The 20,536-nt window shown below is 39.7% G+C and overlaps 1 protein-coding gene across 1 annotated transcript; it reads right to left on the bottom strand.

Annotated features, from left to right (window-relative positions):
- Window positions 1–1,343: 1,343 nt before the first annotated feature.
- Window positions 1,344–16,072, bottom strand: PTGS2 (prostaglandin-endoperoxide synthase 2). The gene is made up of 10 exons (XM_083358505.1): window positions 15,728–16,072; window positions 14,067–14,183; window positions 13,442–13,585; window positions 11,685–11,828; window positions 7,808–7,989; window positions 7,084–7,167; window positions 6,616–6,862; window positions 5,592–5,878; window positions 4,368–4,515; window positions 1,344–3,831 (listed from the first exon to the last, which is right to left on the bottom strand). Exons 1-10 carry the CDS (start codon window positions 15,777–15,779, stop codon window positions 3,428–3,430), a joined length of 1,809 nt encoding a protein of 602 aa, XP_083214631.1. The 5' UTR covers window positions 15,780–16,072; the 3' UTR covers window positions 1,344–3,427.
- Between the last annotated feature and the right edge of the window lie 4,464 nt (window positions 16,073–20,536).

Raw genomic sequence — 20,536 nt, 5'->3', positions numbered from 1 at the left:
ATTATTATTATTATTTCCACTTGCACTGTTTTATGTTTACATGTTTGATGACAAACAGCCTTATGTTTATAAGTGACAGTTTTCCTACTAAGCACCTGCATGTCATAAGCATTTGAATTAAAATTACCATATTAAAATCAAATCTGATGTTTTTTTAATTTTTATTTAGTGTGCGTTGGAAGAGGGGTAGTCTTATACGGCGAGTATAGCCCAAACCCTATAATTTAACAGGAAATGTAGGGGGTCGTCTTATACGCCCAGTCGTCTTATACGCCGGAAAATACGGTAGTCTTTTCTTGCAATAAAGACTTTCACTCATTCCCACGCTATATGTCTTTTTCTTACATGACTGTCCCTTTCTATTCTATTCATTGCTTTCATTTGTGTGAAAGTTTCCTTTTGAAATTCTGATTTACCGAAATCCTGAAATTATAAAAAAAAAAACTGCAAGCTAGAAGCCCTATCCTTTTCCAGCTGTCTCAAAAATCCTTTTGGACACTGGATATTTTGTCTCCAGCTTTGCAATGCTTTGGATTGATTCCAAAATGTTACTAGTGGTAGTCCCTACAATTATTTCAATCATCTGCATCAAAAGTGGTGACCCTTTGAGAGCTGTATGCAATGAAATTTCATTGTGATGTATGCTGATTGGCGTACATTCAAAGTGACAATAAAGTTGTTGCTGTTGTTGGACCCACAAATGCCCTCTGGAACTGCTGCATTGCAAAGGCTGAGAATTGAAATCTGAAGCTTTGGAGATGTGTCATAATGATTATTCTTTACTAGGGGCATTGATTTTAATGGGAAATACATGGTAATAGAGGCCTATACATTTTAAATCATATTTCCAAATTGTGGACTACCTATACCTCACCAATAGGAAGGCGGAAACTCATGAAGGAAACTCCTCCCTTCTCCCAAGCAACTGAATTCTCAATATGTTTAGTTGAGGTGGGTCCATCTAATACTTAAATTAATCATCTCTATCTACAGAGGTGCCATTAAGATCTTCTGAGTAGAATTCATGGATTACGGTAATTTATTCATCATTAAGTTTGAACTCTTTCCCCAAACCTAGTGGCTCCCAACCAGTGGTGGGATTCAGCCAGTTAACACCAGTTCAGCAGAACCAGTAGCTAATTTTTTGTTGCCCAGGCCCAGAATGGACTTCCAGAAGCAGCATCCACACAGAAAACAGGTTGTTCACATACTTGAATCTCACCACTGCTCCCAACCCATTCCAAAAGGACTGAAATAATCAATTTTGAAATTCACCTTTATGATACTTTTTTTTTTCAAAAAAGAAACTTGAAATGCATATTAAAATTTATTTTTGACATTTTTATACACACTGTGAAAGTAAAAAATATAATTAAAATTACATCTTAATATAATTTAAATAATTACATCAATAAATTATATATTCATTTTCATTAATATATTTAAAAGGCCACAGTTCAGAAAAAATCTATTTCCTGCATGGAACTTATTTAAATTGTTAGGTTACATTCAGGAATTCTTTTGTCTCTTATTTTTATAAAATGTTCTGGGAACTAGAAAATGAAGTAAACATATTTAATAAATATACACTTCAATCCAGCAGATTGTCAAATTTTCTCTGGGTTCCTCAACATCTTGGCTTTCATTTTGTACATAAGCAGCTATAATCTAAACACCCAACCAAGACCAGCTTGCTGAGATAAAATAATTTTCTTGGTTTTTATTTCTCTCTCTCCTTCTTCAAGAAATGGAAACCTATTATAAAAGCAAAATGACCTGTTTGATAAATACATTGAACAAATGCAGAAAAAAACATGATTCTGCAGCATGGCATTTTACAGTGTAGTACCAGTTATTACACAGCATTTATATAATACAAGTACTGTACAAAAGGCATGAAAGACAAACAGAGCAATGAAAGACGAGCAGATGAAAAGAGGCAACAATGACCAAGATGAAGCACTAAGGGAAAATATTAAAATTAAACATTCAGTTCAAGAAAGGGCAGGGTACCGTATTACTGAAGAAAAGACAATTTTAAAAAATCACAGCAATAAGAAATTTAAAGATACATGGGCGACCAATTTAAATAAGACAATGTTGTCTTAATAGTTGGACATAATCTGCTAGAGTTTCTTCTCTGTAAGTTCCAGTGACATAACACTAACAGCAACAAGACTTTATTAAAAGTACCCTAATGGTACTCTGATTATCCTGAGATTTCTTTTTCTAGCCAGAAATATTTTTCCCTTTCATTATTCATCTTTTAAAAATAATCTTCACACATGCCATCAAAGTTGGGTACTAATTAGGGCCTTTTTCCCTCCAAAAAGTAAAACTCTTAGCAAGTAGTATGTTAGACCCTATTAGATTTCAATATTTCTTCAACCATACAAAATATTTAACATTTAACAAACATAATACAAAAAAGCTGCATTTTTCAAGTTTTAAGTGAACTACAGAATCTATAATCTACCTGAACACTCACAATAGTATTACACAAAATGTAGTGTTAAGGTGTTAATGTTGAACTGGCCTTCTTTGCGTAAAGTGCAATGCTAAAAGAGAGATTCCAGACTTCAAAATCATGCTGAAAACCAGCAAGAGTGGCAGGGTTCTGGATAATAACATCCAGAACTCACACTTCTCCCCTATGGAAGAAAGGCTCTTACCCACCATATAAGCGATATAGGAAAATAAAATAAGTTAGTTATCACATACTCTGTGGAAACCTGATGGCAGTTTCTGAAAAAACTGAAAAACAAATTGTATTTTGATGGGATTACTTGTTCCTATTCATTTAGTAAAGAGATATATAGGAACTGCATCAAAAAGTAATGCCTTTTATTTAAAGGAAGATGAGAATTTTTTAAATTGAGATGAAACTACTCAGGAAATGAAATTAGGTTGTAAAAAAATTCTGTTTTCAAAATCTTACAATTTCTCATACAAAATTCATTTTCTGCTTCCTAATTTTGTACAGTTAACAGAGAGCCAATTTAAAGATATCATAAATTTTTGGTCAATAAATATTGCAAAAGTGCATAACTCCCCACTTTTCTATTCCTCATTTATTTGGTAAGGCCATTTCTTGAAGGAGTTAACTAAACACTTTTTTGATGTTGAATTAATAATACATAACCTGCTATACCATCATGATGTCATGTTAAAAAAAAACCACTCAAGATTATTGTTTGGGTTTAAAGCATCAAAACTGTGGTCCTTAATCCATTTTGAATATCTCATGTATCTCATTATGGTACAGAAAATATAATGAGGAATGAAGAGAACCTGTCCTGCAAATCTAAGCAAGAACCCCTTCAAGTCAGACATCCTAAATTAAATGTCAATGCACAGGAAAATATACAGAGCTCCATTTGAAATATAAATAAATATTGTTATATAAATAAATTAATAGTGATTCTTTCTACAATTCAGTTGACCGCTCTTTGAGAAGTATGGCAGGGCTAATTTCATCTATCGACCTACTGGATGCACTGACATTGTTTGTTGCCACTGTTTCAGAGCTGATGACATGGAAGGCTGTGACAGGGCAGCCCTTCACATTATTGCAGATGAGGTTTTGGAGTGAGGCTGTATTCACGATGTCAAAGCCCACTCTACCTCCAAAAGTACTTGGCTTCCAGTATTCAGGTGAGCAGATGACATTTCCCATAAGTCCTTTCAAGGAGAAGGGAGCCCCAAGTTCAATCATGGTCTCACCAAAGATGGCTCCAGGACGTGGCTTTTCAACAAGAAGAGCAGGGTATAATTCCATAGCATCAATATCTCCATAGAGCTCTTCAAGTTCTGCAGCCATTTCTTTCTCACCTGTAATAAAGATATTTGTATTCAATACAAAAGAAATTCCTTCTTCTTGATTTGTGACTACATCTACGTGTTTCCTTTAAAAGTAGAATCATTAGCTTAGTTTTACTTTTTATTTTAATGATACATTATCAGTTAATATTTATAAATTTGATAAAATATATTGCTTGAATGTTGCATTTTAATCTTGGTGACCCAGCACAGAACATATTCAGACTCAAATCAATGGACCTTGCTACTTTCAATCCCTTAAAACAAGGGTGGTGCAATTCTTCCTAGCTCAGGGTCACAATCTGCCTTAAAGCATAGCAGAGATAGGTATTTCATTATTAAAATTAATGTAGCTATTACAATAATTCTGTGTATTTGCAACTCTCTATGCATTTCCCCCTTGATTAAAAGTTATAATTCAATGGCAATCAAGTGAAGCTTTTTAGGTTGTGTACCCTTTCCTTAACTGGAGATGCAAAGAATTGGAGTGGAGACACAAGAACTACCTTTGAGATACACATGCTTGTTTGATTGCATGCATGTCTTACCAGTAAGTTCTTCAAATGATGTGAAAGGTTTCAGCATAAAGAACTTTCGGTATTCATTCAAGGATCGGTACCTCATCTGCCGGCTTTGATCAATAGAAGCTTTAGCTACTTTCTGCACGATAGCAGGAACATTCCTACCTCCAGCTACCTGGTGGCAATAATAATAATATGAAAAATCACAATAAAAACACAGTGCAAATTATGTTAGACCAGAGAAAACAAGTGTTATTCATTTAAAGGTTATGCTTATTGATCTCTTGCTCTCAAATTATAATATGTAACAGGAAAGATAATATAGTTTATTATACCTTTCGCATGGATTTCCCTTATCTTATCTGACTACCCAAAGAGAACTATTTTCTAAATTAAATTGATTTGGCTACTTTAGTCACTTATTTGCATTATCCCTGAAAACTATCAAAATCTAGTTTTCACAGAGAAATGAGTTGACATTTTACACATTCTCAGATCTGGTTTATTAAAAAGACAGCTGGAACCCTTTTGGTGATATTTAGTTTTATATGTGGAATGATTAAACAAATCGAACTTTTTGTCATGTGCTCTGAAGCAGAAGCTGAGAGCATCCTCCTCTATATAAAAGGAGGGTACTTTTCTATGTGTCTAATATGAAACAATGAAATAGTATCCTTTGGCTAACTACTGGATAACCTCTGTTGAATATGCCTCATGTAAAGGCCACTGTCAATATGAAGAATAAGAATATCAAGTCATATAAGCTATCTCAATTAAAATTTCAGATAGTTTCAGACCAAGTATTAATAGGACTATTCTTTTTCTGTTCTTAAAAGATTTTCAGATATGGTAGTGATTTAACAAAGGATAGCTATACTATTATAGAAGTTGGGAAATATAGGTATGTATGTATGTATGTATGTATGTATGTATGTATGTATGTATGAATAAATAAATAAATAAATAAATAAATAAATAAATAAATAAATAAATGTCTGCTTTCTCATGTCAGTTGAAATGCAATTTTGATAGAGGTGGAAGAAAGAGAAGAAAAGAGTGGGGTCCTTGGTGCTCTCTGAGCTTGCTTGTTTTCTTGCAGATGTTTCATTACCCAAACTAGGTAACATCATCAATAGTTTGGGTAATGAAACATCTGCAAGAAAACAAGCAAACTTGGAGAGCATTAAGGACTCCTCAAGTCAACCCTAAGCTACAAATATTCTCCTTTATTAGAGGAGAAAAGAGTCTTACCCTTCCAGCCCTTTGTTTGGAGAAAGACTGCACCATGTGAGAAAGGCCATGTTCTAACATAATGGAATTGTTGTACATGAACTGCTGGTAAGTGTAGTCTTGGTTTTGGATATGAAAGGTATCAGGCAGAAGAGGATGCCAGTGGTAGAGAGTGTTGAACTCTGCTGCTATTCTGTTCTGATACTGAAATCGCTGGTTGAAAAGAAGTTCTGGATCAAACTTAAGTTTGAAATGGTATCCACTTAAATGTTGCACGTAGTCTTCAATCACAATCTTGATGGTTTCTCCTTTAAGAAAATACACAATAAAATGAGCATTGTAATTTAGATTGACAGCACCAAATACCTAAACCCACTATTCCAAAATGGTTTATTATGTGCCTGGCAGAATCCTGTACTGTAACTACGCCAAATAATAATCAAATAATCCCAATCAATGTAAGAAATGATCTGTCTTGACTAACATTATATTTCCCAGTTACCGCAGAATGACTCTGTGAAGTTCAGACACAGATTACAGCTGTAATAACCATCTTTTGGGGTTTTCATTCAGCAAATGGTGTTCAGTTAGGTAATGCAAATTGTAATAGGTTGCATTGATATCTGAAAAATGCATTATAAGACAGGTTCGTTCCCATATTCTTTTCTACAACTGTGTCTGTCTCCATTCCCCCAAATTTCCAAAGATTATTATTTTCTAATAGTATGCTATTTGGTTCCTTTCTTTGAAAATTCTATAGCTATTCTAGATACACCTTCTTATTCTGAGAAAGTGGGATATATTTATGTTTCTCATCCTGCCCCAAACCATTTTTTGATGGCATACTTGAGATCACTCTCAATCTAACATTTCTTTTTGTTCAAAAACTCCTTTACAGTTCAGCATTTGAACTGGCTTTATACAACAAACTTCTACTTAATCACTGCAGCTTGTGGATGCTCATAAAACCTTCCCTTTACATTTCTGAATAATATTATTTTTTAGATTTCACACAAAGCTGTATGTGTAATATTTGTTAAATTACCTGTCAAAATTAGTCTGGCAGTCTGAAATAGTCGTTCATCATCCCATTCTGGGTGTTCTCCCTTAAGAACGGCACAGACCCGATTATGTTCCCGGAGCCACAATGTGGCATACATCATCAGCCCTGGAACCAAGCCAAAGACCTCCTGTCCTACAGAAAATTTCAGGTGATCAGGGACGTGGGGTGGATAGATCATTTCCGCCTGAGTTTCTTTCACAGTAGGTGGATACATTTCTCCATCAATCATCTGTAATTAAAAACAAAAGTAAATAAAAATTGCATTTTCATACATGCAATTTATAAAAAACAGAATTCTGCCCTACTCAACGTTACTTCAAATTTGTAAACTGATGGAAAAGTTAGTGAGTTTGAGCCTTCCACTTTCTTTAGATGAATTAGTTCTTTCTTTGTAGGGCAGCACTGTCTCAAGTAGAAGTGAAGTAATTTCTCCAGGAAACCTAAACCCACCTGAAATTTTAGCTTTCCATCCTTAAAAAGTCTTAGTTTCATCTGCCTGTCCAAAGTCTCTCCATAGATGTGACTAAGATCAACCTGTTCATAGAACAAAAGACAAAAAGTTAGAAATCAGTCTTCAAACAAGACAGAGAGAATACCTATAAATACAGTGAATGCCAGCCAGGAATCATTTCTATAATGTTCTAGAGCTCTATATGATACAGTACTGGAGGGGACAGCAGGAGGGGGAACAATAAAAGAGCAAATTCCCTTGAATCAATGAAATTTCAATAGCCTATTATCCAGTGGTGGAATTCAGATAGGTGAACAACTGGTTCTCTATGTGGATGCTGCTTCTGGAAGTCCGTTCTGGGCCTGGGCAACAAAAAAATAGCTTCCGGTTGTGCCAAACTGGTGCGAACCAGCAGAATCCCACCATTGCTATTATCTCATGCAACATTTGAGCACAACCCAGTCAAGCATTCTGAAAACTGCCAGTATTAACCTTGGCCAGATCCAACATTTCAAGTGCTTAACTATATTTATAAAAGTTATATTCTTTGTTCTTCTAAGATGCAAAGTGAATGGTTTTCTTAAAGACATTCTTGGCTCTTAGAAGACACTGACATTTCTGCTGCTCCAGTACAAATGCTTCTCCAGTATTTTCAAGATAATTACTCTTAACACAGCACTTAACAAAGGTTTTGTTTGTTACAACTCATCTAATTAAACTTACCCCATGCCCCAAACCTTTTGTGAAACCTGGTCCTTTCTGAGTATCTGTCTTGAAGTACTGGTGAGTGAAATGCTGGGCAAAGAAGGTGAACATGACATTTGTGCCTTGAGGATCAGGAATGAATTTTCTCCTTAGCAAGAATTTTTCTACAATCACTTTTGAATCTGGAAGCTGCTTCTTGCCTGAAATATAAAGCAAACATTTATTTTCTGCTTCTTCCTGAAATACAATTCCAATAAGAAGGAAACATAATACTCATGTATAAAATATTGCTACTTTTTTGCAGATTAGAATTGATCTACATAATTATGCTCCAGCACAATGGAGTGCTTGTCTAGTCTCTTGTCTTAGTTTCAAATGGTGACTAATTCTGGGGAGCCCAGAGAAGCATGCTGCTGTGGGGTTGGCTATTGCCTTAAGGCCTCCCTTGCCTTACAATTAATCAACCCTGTCTCTAAAATTTAACTTTGATGTTCTGTTCTTATATTTTAGTACTGTACACCATCCAGAGTCCATCTCTGAGTGAAAGAGGTGGTTCAAAAATGTGAAAATAAATAAATGCATGAATTTTGTTGCCATTATAATTCTCCAGATATATTCATAGAAACACCCATGCCCCATTTCTTTGACAAGCTTGGCATAATATGTCATTAGAAGAAAATCTGCTATATCAAGTACTCAATATATGACTTTTTCTAATATTTAAGTTCCATTTGGGCATTTGCTACTTATGTTTCACGACAACTTGTTACTCCATTTTATTTATTTATTTATTTTATTTATTTATTCGGTTTATATACCGCCCTATTCCCAAAGGACTCAGGGCAGTTTACAAGGCAAAATTTAAAAACAATCCAATATAAAATTAAAATAAATTAAATTAAGTCTAGCCACAAAAATTAAATCACAATTTAAAAACATTAAACCCCTCAGTCCAGACCAGATAGCTCAAAGAGCCAGGTTTTTAGGTCCCGGCAAAATGAACGAAGGTCAGGGGCAGTCCGGAGTTCCGTTGGCAGTTGATTCCATAGGGCAGGCGCGCCCACAGAGAACGCCCTCCCCCTGTGGATCGCCCGTCAGCAATCCTTAACCGGCAGTACCCTGAGGAGGCCCTCCCTGTGGGAGCGCACAGGACGATGGGAAATTGACACTGGCAGCAGGTGCTCCCTTAGATAATCCGGGCCCATGCCATTTAGGGCTTTATAGGTCATCACCAGCACCTTGAATCTCACCCTGAGGGCAACTGGAAGCCAATGCAGCTCGTGGAGAAGAGGTGTTACATGGGAGTATCGGGAGACTCCCATCACAACTCGCGCGGCTGCATTCTGCACCAGCTGAAGCCTCCGAGTAGTCCTCAGGGGCAGCCCCATGTAGAGAGCATTGCAGTAGTCTAGCCGGGAGGTCACGAGCGCATGGGTGACTGTGCATAGGGCATCTCGGTCCAGATAGGGCCGTAACTGGCGCACCAGGTGAACCTGGGCAAAAGCCCCCCTGGCCACGGCTCCTATATGATCTTCCAAACTGAGCCGTGAATCCAGGAGGACACCCAAGTTGCGGGCCCTATCAACGGGAGGTAACAACTCACCCCCCATAGTTAACGATGGAAAATATTGGTTAGTCTGAGATGCCGGTATGCACAGCCACTCAGTCTTGGCAGGATTGAGACGAAGCCTGTTTCTCCCCATCCAAACCTGGACCGCTTCCAGGCAACGGGACATCACATCGAGGGCATCACTGGGTTGGTTCGGGGTGGAAAGAAAAAGCTGGGTATCATCAGCATACTGATAATACCCCACCCGAAACCACGAATGAGCTCACCCAGCGGCTTCATATAGATGTTGAACAAGAGGGGAGAGAGGACCGACCCCTGAGGAACTCCACAAACAAGAGGCCTCGGGGCGGACCTCTGCCCTCCCGTCAACACCGACTGCAAGCAGCCCAGGAGGTAGGAGGAGAACCACTGTAAAACAGTGCCCCCCCACTCCCAACCCCCTGAGACGCCGTAGTAGGATACCATGGTCGATGGTATCAAAAGCCGCTGAGAGGTCTAATAGGACTAGGACAGAGGAACAACCCCTGTCCCGAGCCCAGCAGAGATAATTCACCAGCGCAACCAATGCCGTCTCCGTGCTGTACCCGGTCCTGAAGCCCGATTGGTATGGGTCCAGATAATCAGTTTCCTCCAGGAACAGAGGGAGCTGAAGTGCCACCACGCTCTCAACCACCTTCACAAGAAAGCAAAGGTTGGAGACCGGACGATAGTTGTTCAAAATAGCTGGGTCCAGGGCAGGCTTCTTGAGGAGGGGCCTCACCACCGCCTCCTTCAAGGCGGCAGGGAAGGTACCCTCCCTCAAGGAAGCAGTTATTACTGTCTGGAACCAGCCTCGTGTCTCCTCTCGGGCTGCATATACCAGCCAGGAGGGGCACGGGTCCAATAAACACGTGGCGGAACTCAGTCTCCTCATGATCCTGTCCACCTCATCTGGGGTCAGAGGATCGAATTCACTCCAGGTAACATTCTCTAGACCGCTCGATTCCTCCCCGTCAGTCTCTGCCCAGTCAGAATCTAAACCGCTCGAATCTGAGCGATTTTGTCCGTCAGATGATAGCTAAACTCCTCGGCTCGCCCCTGCAAGGGCTCCTCCCTCACCTCCTGATTAAGGAGGGAGCGAGTCACCCTAAACAGGGCGGACGGGCGATTATCTGCGGATGCGATGAGGGCAGCGAAGTAATTAGACTTCGCTTTCCTCATTGCCACGACATAAGACCTTGTAAAGGTTCTTAACCGCAACCAGTCAGACTCAGACCGGCTGGATGTCCAACAGCTCTCTAGACCTCGTCTCCGACGCTTCATCTCCCGGAGCTCCACAGAAAACCATGGAGCCCACCAGGTTCTGCGCCGGGTCAGGGGTCGCAAGGGTACAACACGGTCGAGCGCCTCGGTGGCAGCCCATTCCCAGGCATCCACCAAGGCGTCAGCCGGGCTGTGAGCGAGGGGGATAGGTATAGACCCAAGTGCCGTCTGGAACTGTTCTGGATCCATTAGGTGCCTGGGGCGGAACCACCTGGTCGGTTCCGTAGCCCAGCAGCGGGGGGTGTCATAGTGGAAGACCAACCGCAGGAGGTGATGATCGGACCATGACAGGGGGACAATAGTTGGCAAGCCTCCTCCCAGATCATCAAACCACTGCCCAGATAAGAAAACTAGGTCAAGAGTGTGTCCTCCCCCATGAGTCGGACCCTGAATTACTTGGGTCAGGTCATTGGCTGTCATGGAGGCCATGAACTCCCGGGCCAACTCAGATGACCCTCCCAGAGAAGGCAGGTTAAAGTCACCCAGAACTATAAGTCTGCAAAACTCAACCGTCAACCCTGAGAGGACGTCGAGAAGCTCGGGCAGGGCCGTTGCTACACAGCTGGGCGCCAGGTTAGCAACAAGCCCAGGGCCACACCTCAGGAGGAGGGATTCACTCCCACCTATCTGTACAATAGGGGTCTCCCGTGGACATAAGGTATCCCGTATAACTACCGCCACCCCACCGCCCCTGCCCTGAGCCCGTGGCCGATGTAACACACAGAAACCTGGAGGGCAAAGCTCAGTCAGAGGGACACCTCCCTCTGAGCCCAACCAGGTTTCTGTAATGCATGCCAGATCCGCGTGTTCCTCCTCAATCAAATCACAGATTTGATCAAATCAAATCAAATCATTATCCACATAATGAGAAAGCAGTATCTGTTAACAACGTCTTGTCTCTTACGATTTCCTGATCTATGTTATAATATTACAGTTTTGGCTATTTGATCACAATTCCACTTTATTTATGATATGAATTCTTCTTCCTCCAGTCCTCATGCAATGATTTGGTTTCCTCCATACCTTTCACACCCATAGGGGTAGGGCAGTCATGATCCACTGGTGGAACAGCTCGAGCATAGTAGGAAAGATTGGAATAAACTTCCCAGCTTTTGAAACCATGATGGCTATTATAGGTTGGTGGGCTTTCAATTAAGTGGGATCTGGCTAAAAGAGGAAATGAGAAAAAATGTATTAATGTTAAACAACTTGCAACAACCATCCATACATTATCTCAAACATAAATTTTAAAAAGTATGTCCCAATAAGATGCAAAAATTAATTTCAGTTTCATATCTCTTAACTTCCAAGTTTAAATAATACAGTTGTTCAGCCTCAGTTTTGCTGTCAGTAAATTGGATATAATATTTTATCACAATTTTATAAAGGGACCTAAATAGGTTTCAGAAATCATTACTAATTATCTTATCAGGCTATAAGAATAATATGGAAAAAAGATGTTACACTGGATATATAAATAAAACCAGAGGGTGTCTTAATGAAGGGATATACAAACAACAAACCAAAAATAACATATCACTTTTATATACTGATTTACAAAAGAGATTTCTTAGATTTCTTAGATTTTTGAAGAATTTTGTGAGAAGGGACAAAAGATAATAAAAAGAAATAAAGTTATTTGAAGGAACTAAAAATCAAGATTGCTAAAAAAGGAAGGATTTGTTTATTTGAGGAAGATTTATAGGGAGAAGGGCGGTATACAAATCAAATAAATAAATAAATAAATTATATATATATATATATAAAGGGATGTGGTGGCTCAGTGGGTTAGGACGCTGAGCTTGTCGATCAGAAGATTGGCAGTTTGGCGGGTCGAATCCCGAGTGCCACGTAGCAGAGTGAGCGCCTGTTACTCATCCCAGCTTCTGCCAACCTAGCAGTTCGAAAGCACATAAAAATGCAAGTAGAAAAATAGGGACCACTACAGTGGGAAGGTAACAGCGTTCTGTGCGTCTTTGGCATCTATTCATGCTGGCCACATGACCATGGAGACATCCTTGGACAAGCACTGGCTCTTCGGCTTTGAAACAGAGATGAGCACTGGCCCCTAGAGTTGGAAACGACTAGAATGCATGTGCGGGGGAAACTTTACCTTTTACTTATATATATATATATGTGTGTGTGTGTGTGTGTGTGTGTGTGTGTGTGTGTATCTCTGGTAATCCTTAATAGAATTTTGCTGACCAGGACTGAAGGGATAAGGCTGACCAGGACTGAAGGGATAAGGCTTTAAGAATTGGTTTATAAATAAGAAATGGTGTATTTTAAAAGAAGATGATAAGTTTCTAAAGTTGTTTATACTTGGTATGATGAAGTCACTATTTTATATATGTTTTCTTTACTATATTTTTCTTTTTCTTTTCTATTTTTATTTTTAATATTTAAAATAAATAATTATTTAATATTCTCTTTAAAGATGACCATTTATTTTTTATTAATTTTTTATGCCCATATCACTGTTGCAGTGACTCTGGGAGCCTTACAAAGTGATACCAAATTACACCAAACTCATATATAAAAAAACCAGAACTTCAATTTACTGTAGCTTTGTCAAATGCCATGACCAGCTTTTTATTAGCAATTTTAATCAATGTATAAATTCTCTAGAAGGGACAACTTGCTACAGCTATGATTAAGATTACACTCTTCCTTACTTAAGATAGCTCAAGATTTAAGAAACTCACTGAACTCAATAAGACTGATTTCCAAGTATACAAAACAAGCTTAGCCAGTACGAGCAACAGAGTTGGAAGACTTACACATTAGAACGTATCTCATTATGGCATTGTGGAGGAATGGAATGTTGTTGATTATATCCCAGATGCCTTTGAAGTGTGTGAGTATATAGTGTACTGTGTCTGGAGCAGGCTTTAACTTAAGTCTGAGCCAAGTATAAAATTCCGCTGCAGGAAAAGTATAGAAAAAAATGTATTAGGAAACTGCCTTTTATCAAGTCAGATGATTGCATGATATACAGTAGTTCAGTACTGTCTGTCAGTATTTCTTTTGCAGACTACTTGAAAAGAGATATCCAGCAGATATTTTTTTAAAAAGAAAAAGTTTAGTCAAAGCACAAATATAATAAAAATGTTACTCTTTGGTTTGTCAACACCATCAAATTCACAAAAGTTATAGACTGTAGGCTTGAGCCTATGTATCTTGTTTGCTTAATTACAGATGATTAAAACCTCCCCCACTTACCGCCCTTAACCCTTATAGTACACCCTTACCACAGAACACTGTCCCTAGGCTACATAGATAGAAATCTTATTTTCAGACACTTAAAAAGAAATCTCTCCTTAATCTGCCCAGTCAAAATCTGTAAAGATTATGGTCTTTCTCTTGGAAATTCATTATATCAATTATATTTTCAGAAATACATACGCTTAGTGCAATTTTCTCCATAAAAACCAGTCCGTGTACAGTCACATTCATATTGATCAAAACCTCTCGTCATGCAGAAACCTCGGTTTTGGCATGGATTTGAACAGCAAGGATTGGCTAAAATAGAATTAAGACACGTGAAGCAGTTTGAGTTAAAATCCTGTAAAGTCCCAGCAAATTAGCTCCATCAGTGCAAATACACAAATCCTTTAAGTTAATTTTCATTCAGTACCATCAGATCACATTTGCTCTATGAAGCATCTTGCTATACCTTTGAGATTGACAAACCTCATCCAAGGCACAAAAAGCCACATGATAACTAGTTTTAGCAGCCAATTTTTAAAATGCCAAAGTACCGAAAGATCCCAAAAGTGGTTTGTGACTTGGGGGGAAAGAAGGCTATCATAGACTGTGAGTTAACTGACTGTTATAAGCTATATTATTAAATACTTGAACATGCTTTGTTTCTCCACTGATCGCTGTTTCAAGATGATATGTTGTTAGATTTACATTCTGCCTCGCCTTCAGGAAAATTAGATGGTGTACATTTCTTCAGATTTTCTACTTTTTCCAATCTTGTCTCCATCCCCAACACAGTTGCGATAAGGGAGCATTACATCCCAAATTCACCCAGTGAGTTGCCATGGCTGAGGATGGACTGAAGATTAATATTTTAACCATTGTATCATACTGGCTCCAGAAAGCAGTAAGTTGGTATTATTTAGGCTTTTCATCTAAGGAACATTTCAGCCTTATTTGAGATGCCAACAATTGATCCTGGGAGTTTTGTTATGAAATGCTTGTGCTCTACCAATGAGCTTTTTGCACTACAGTGAAATAGACAAACAGTTGAATATTAATTTCAGCACTAGTGGGAAGGACAGTGTCTCCAACCACATCAGAAGATGTCAGGCTAACTTAGGGCTGCAGGAAATGATGTGCGACAATCATAGCTTAATCCTCCAACAAAAAAGGCTCAGGGGCTGCTTAAGAAAGCTATGCACACATCTGTACTCTGTTGGCCTGGGTGTTGGCTGGGTAATAAGAGATCAGCCCCCAACCTTTTTCAGTCCAATATGTGTCAAACATATTAAAATAGAAATCCAAAGGGTCAGGAAATAAAATGAGGAAAAAACTGTGTTTGTTATTCCTCGTTGCAACCTCTTCCATATAACATTTCTGATTTCTACTTTTAACGTATTTTTTCAGAAAATTATCAATTTTGTCATGTCAGAAAGTTACTTAAGGAACAAGAATGCATCTTTCTCTTGGGCTGAGTCCTGCATCTATGAAAATCATGAATTCCCCTAACCCTATACCTATTTACACTCTGAGCAAATCCCACTAAATATAATAAAAGTCACTTATAAAGCCAAGCATAACATTTTAAGATTGACATGCTTCCCACTTGCTCATATCCCAAACTGACCTTCTCTGACAACTGCCATCAAACAACCTTTGCACGTACCTCATTCTGCGTTTTTTTAAAAAATAAAGACTCACTCAACCTTTATTTCTGCGTAAAAGTAAAGGCATCAGGAGTGAAAATAAAAACCATATCCTTGAAAAGCTTCGGTAAAAGTCAAAAGAGAAAGCCAACAGTGGAAGGAACAAACAAACAAACAAAAAACCCCGTCGGAAAAAAAAATAGCAACACTAACCTGCTTGACTGAAAGCCAAGAGAGAAAATAAAAACACGGCTGGAACAATCATGTCCAATTTTGGATAGAAAACAGCCAACTCGGCGTCCACTTTTCTTTTTCCCTTAACTTCTCCTGAAGTTTCCTACTCTGGGGAAGTTTCTCCGCGGCCGCGCTTTTCGCGAAAAAGCTATCCAGCTCTGCGTGACTCTGTGGATGCGATCCGGAGCACCTTTGCCCTTTATGCTCCCTCCGTGACTCAACTCCTTCCCGGAAGGCTTCCGGGACCGCCCTTCATACGCAAATAGGCTGGAATACTTTATGTTTGGGGTGGGATTTTCCTCAGGTAATTTCCACCAACTAAGATCCCTCCTCTCCGAGAGGCTCTGCCAAATCCCGGGCGAGGGGGGAACATGTTGCAAGTGGGAAGAGTAGAAGCGCTTGGGGAAATGCACGCAACACACTCGCCCCCTCCCGTCCGCATTCCCCTTCTCGTGAGGAGAGCCAAGAGGCTCCTTCGGGCGCCAAGAAAAGACCGCCGAAGTTGTTTGTCTTCAAACCTCGCGTACCCCGCTTGGGGCTGCCGTCTGCGGCGCTCGTAATCCTGGCTCAAAAATCGCGAGCCTCCTTCTTCGTGCCTAGAGAGCGCACCAAAACAGTCCCCTCCGTTGATCTGATGGCTTTTCTATATTTGCCTCAGCTTCAGACTGGGCAGTCGTTGCTCCGTCGCCGATCTTCGCCTCACTCCTTAACTGCATGTGCTTCTCTCCACCATCCCCAAATACCCCCCTAATTTTCCTAATTAGTGTGGCCAGTAATAAACCACTACTTGGTTGCCAAAGCACTTCTCGGTTTTCCCGCAGCTCGGTTTCCCTTTTCTCCCCCTTTTTTCTTCTGCTGCTGAGAAGAACCATTTTTCTCGCAACCGCTTCCGGTGCGAGATTTCACCCGTTGCAGCACCGCGCTGTTTTTAAAACGGTCGCAATACCTTATTTTGAAACACGCTGGCATTGTCAGGTGTCCTTGGAGCACCCAAGGATTATTTACTTGGTTTTAAACCAAACAAAACTGCTTTTGAATGGTATCGTTTGTGTTCTTAACGTCTAGTTGTCACCCAACTTTTTTTGCGACCATATAAAGTCTTCCTTCCAGGGTGTTAATATTGGAACAGCCATGGAGGGATTCATCATAGTTCTCTGGCATACAAAACAATAATACAAGTTAAAATAAGATATGGCTCTCCAACATTGGGAAGTCTGTGGTCATATCTGGAGGTTTGAAAATGGGTTGTTTGTGCAATCACAAAATTGCTGTGTGAGGTGACTCTCCACTAGTCACTGGGGTTTCCCCCCTCTTGAAATGAACTGCTTTCCAGATTCATCCTTGAATCAGCAAAACATGATGCTGACATATTAATTTCCTATTGGCAACTAGGACATTTTGGCTCTCTTTCAACTCACTGTAGTTACCAGAGTTTCCTCCATTTGCAGCTAATCCATTTTATGAGAAAACCTAAGCTAGACTCTATAGAGCATCTAATGAGATGAATTGCAGCACATAACAACATGCCTTTTCATAAAATGGCTATTTAGAAAATATGCTACCAGCCTTTGTTATACCTCCCAATCACAAATTAACATGGCTCGCCTCCTATATCCAGTTCTGGGATTCAGCCAGTTTGCACCAGTTCGACAGAACCGGTAGCTAATTGACTTCCGGTGGTGATGCGACGCTGAAGACAGCCATCTCTGGGCTGTCCGCTCTGCAGCTTTGTTGAATCACTGAAAAACAGCGCCGATCAGCTGTTTTGGTGATTCCGAAGCCCCTTCCCCGGGAGAAGAGGAGGGGGTGAGGCCCCAGGTAGGGGTTGAGCTCTCCGGGGCCGCCTGAGCTTTAAGTTTGGGCGGCTGAAGGATTGAGCCCCCCCAAAGCCTGGGTTTGCTCCGGGCTGTGCAGCGTCTCTGCTCTGTGATTTTTGGAGCAGAGCCAAGCGTTAGCAACCACCCCTGCCAGAAGGAAAGACTCTTGAGTATCAAGACGCAGGCAGAGCGGTACAGGAGGCCAAGGTGAAGTGGACTTTTATCTTTACTCTCTAGCTCAACGGATTTTATGGATTAAAAGTGAAAGTGCGCAACAAGTGAAAGTGGGGGAAGATGGCGACGAAAGCCTCTAAAGTTCTTCAGAGTGCGGGGGCTTCCCTGGTGCAACAGACTTCGTTGCAAGCTTTGCTCCCTCCCGCACCTGCTCCGGCACTGACTCTTAAAGATTTACAGGATGCCTTTGAAAAGCAAACACAATTAATGTCAGATATGATGGAAAAGCTGGAGGAGAAATTGGAGGAGAAAATGGAAGAGAAGTTGGAAGAGAAGTTTAGAGCAATGAGGGCAGACATCTTGTCTACAATTGAAAATGTGACTGTATGTGTGCAAAGCTTGGATGAAAAAGTGGAGGATCTTAGTTAAAAGAACTCTATATTAGAAGTAAAAGTATTAGAGAATGAAAATATAAGGGATAAAATGGATGGAGACTTGAGTCTGGTCCAGTACCATCAGATGGAGTTTGCTATCAGAATCAGGGGCTTAAAAGAGAATCCTAAAGAAGATTTAAAGCAGCTGATCTCCGAGGCTTTGGAAGTGATACTGGGCCAATCAGCAGCTGAAATTGAGGGAAGTATAGATAAAATCTTTCGTGTGAACTCTTGGATTGCAAGGCAGAGGAAGTTACCTAGAGATGTGGTGGCTTACTTTACAAAGAGAGCAATTAGGGATGAAGTTATTCAAGTTGCTTATGATACTAAGTTTGTGGTTGCTGAGCAAGAAGTTCTGGTTTTAAAAGAGATTCCTCCAAAGATTTTAAGGAGAAGGAAAGATTTTGCCTTCCTAGCACAGGAACTTAAGAAATGTGACATCAAGTTTAGATGGGAGATCCCAGTGGGCATGGTGGTGATGCATGAAGGTAAAAGATACCGTCTGGTTACAGTGACTCAGGCACGTGATTTTTACAGCAAAGTTTTAAAAGCAACCCCTCTATCACTTCTGGAAGCTGTAAAGGGATATGGCGAGGGAAAGCCTCAAGATGCTGATGGAACACAGACAGAGGAGAATGGTGCTGGAGGGGATCAAATTACAGTTTCATCGGCAGCTGCTGGAGAGCAGAGGATGACGCGTGCCGCTTTAAGATGAGTGAGACAAGAGCAAGAACAAGATCAGCAGAAAGTTATGGAACCTCCAAAGCATACTTACAGTGAAGCTGTGGGAGGGGCGCGGCCTAAGGAAGTTAAAGGGGTCCTGGCAGACGTGCTCCAGAAGCTTCGGGATGCCAAGAATGGCGACTAAGTTCCTAACCTGGAATGTTAATGGATTAAATTCACCACAGAAGAGAAAGAAAGTTTTTCAGTATTTAAAACAATTTAAGACTGACGTTATTTGCTTGCAAGAAATGCATATTAGGGTTATGGACCAAAAGTACTTGTTGAATTCAAGGTTGGGTATGCAATTTATTGCTTCTGCAATGAATAAGAAAAATGGAGTGGTTATTTATGTTAAGAATACTCTGACAGCGGAACTAATTGAAGTAGATAAGCAAGGAAGATATGTGATGATAGATTTGCTGTTAGAAGGCAAAAAAACGCTTTTAGTTGGACTGTATGCTCCAAATCAACAACAAGCTGACTTTTATAGTTCACTACATACAAAGATTACCCAGTTGGATTATAAATCTTTTATTTTTATGGGAGATTGGAATGATGTCTTGGATGTACAGCTGGACAAATCGGGTTTTTTTAAACATGCCCCGAGTCATGCTAGACTGCCTAAATCTTTTTTTGAAATGAAGGATAATCTGGAATTACAAGACATTTGGCGTGAAACGCATTTACATGAAAAGATTATACTTTTTTTTCTGATAGACACCAATCTTTTTCTAGGATTGATTTTATATTACTGACTAATGATTTTTTTCTAGGATTAAAAAGATAAAGATCTGTGCAAGAACTATATCTGACCATAGTCCAGTCTGGTTAGAGATCAATAAGGACAATAGAGATAGGCGCTCCTGGCGTGTAAATGAGAATTTGTTTAGAAATCAGAGAAATGTGGAAGAATGCAAAAAGCAGATGAAAGACTTTTTTGAAATTAATATGAACAAGGATACTTCTATGGACATGGTTTGGGATGCTAGCAAAGCTTATATGAGAGGGGTGTTAATATATATGAATAATAAATACAGACATAATATGGAAATTAGGAGGAAAGAACTGGAGAATGAAATTAGGGAAAAAGAAAAGGCCCTAATTTTGAATCCATCGGATGTGAAGATTAAAGAGGTTATTAACTTGTTAAGAGGACAATTTGATAAGTTGATGGCTGATCAGGTGGCAACTAACTTACGGTTTGCTAGGCATAACACCTTTTGCAATGCCAATAAACCAGGTAGGTGGCTAGCTTACAGGTTAAGGAAAAAACAAAGGGCCTCTAACATAGATAAAATTGAATACAAAGGAAAGGTTGTGTTTCAACAGGATCTTATCAAGGAAGCCTTTGTGGATTTTTATTCTAAACTATATGTTAAGGAGAAGATTAATGAAACAGATATTGATGTATATTTGAAGAATGCTAGCATCCCGGTTCTTACACAGGAACAAAAGGAGGAGATTAATCAATTGATAACAGAAGAAGAAATTTTTATAGCAATTAAGGAATTGAAGTTGGATAAAGCGCCAGGTACGGATGGTTTGACTGCGGTCTACTACAAACATCTACAATTGGAGCTGATAAAGCCATTAAGGGAATTGTTTCAGACAATTCAGAAGGGGGGAAAGGTGCCTCCGTC

This window comes from Vipera ursinii, assembly GCF_947247035.1.
Source record: "Vipera ursinii genome assembly, chromosome: 3".
Lineage (NCBI taxonomy): Eukaryota > Metazoa > Chordata > Lepidosauria > Squamata > Viperidae > Vipera > Vipera ursinii.
The sequence above is the reverse complement of the archived record's forward strand: the minus strand, read 5'-3'. Positions and strand labels throughout refer to the sequence as shown.

Coding starts and splice junctions, on each gene's coding strand:
- PTGS2 (XM_083358505.1), bottom strand. CDS start 15,779: ATGATTGTTCCAGCCGTGTTTTTATTTTCTCTCTTGGCTTTCAGTCAA. Junction 6,863..7,083: donor ATGGAAAGCTAAAATTTCAG/GTGGGTTTAGGT, acceptor TTTTAATTACAG/ATGATTGATGGAGAAATGTA. Junction 3,832..4,367: donor ATCATTTGAAGAACTTACTG/GTAAGACATGCA, acceptor TCTTTATTACAG/GTGAGAAAGAAATGGCTGCA.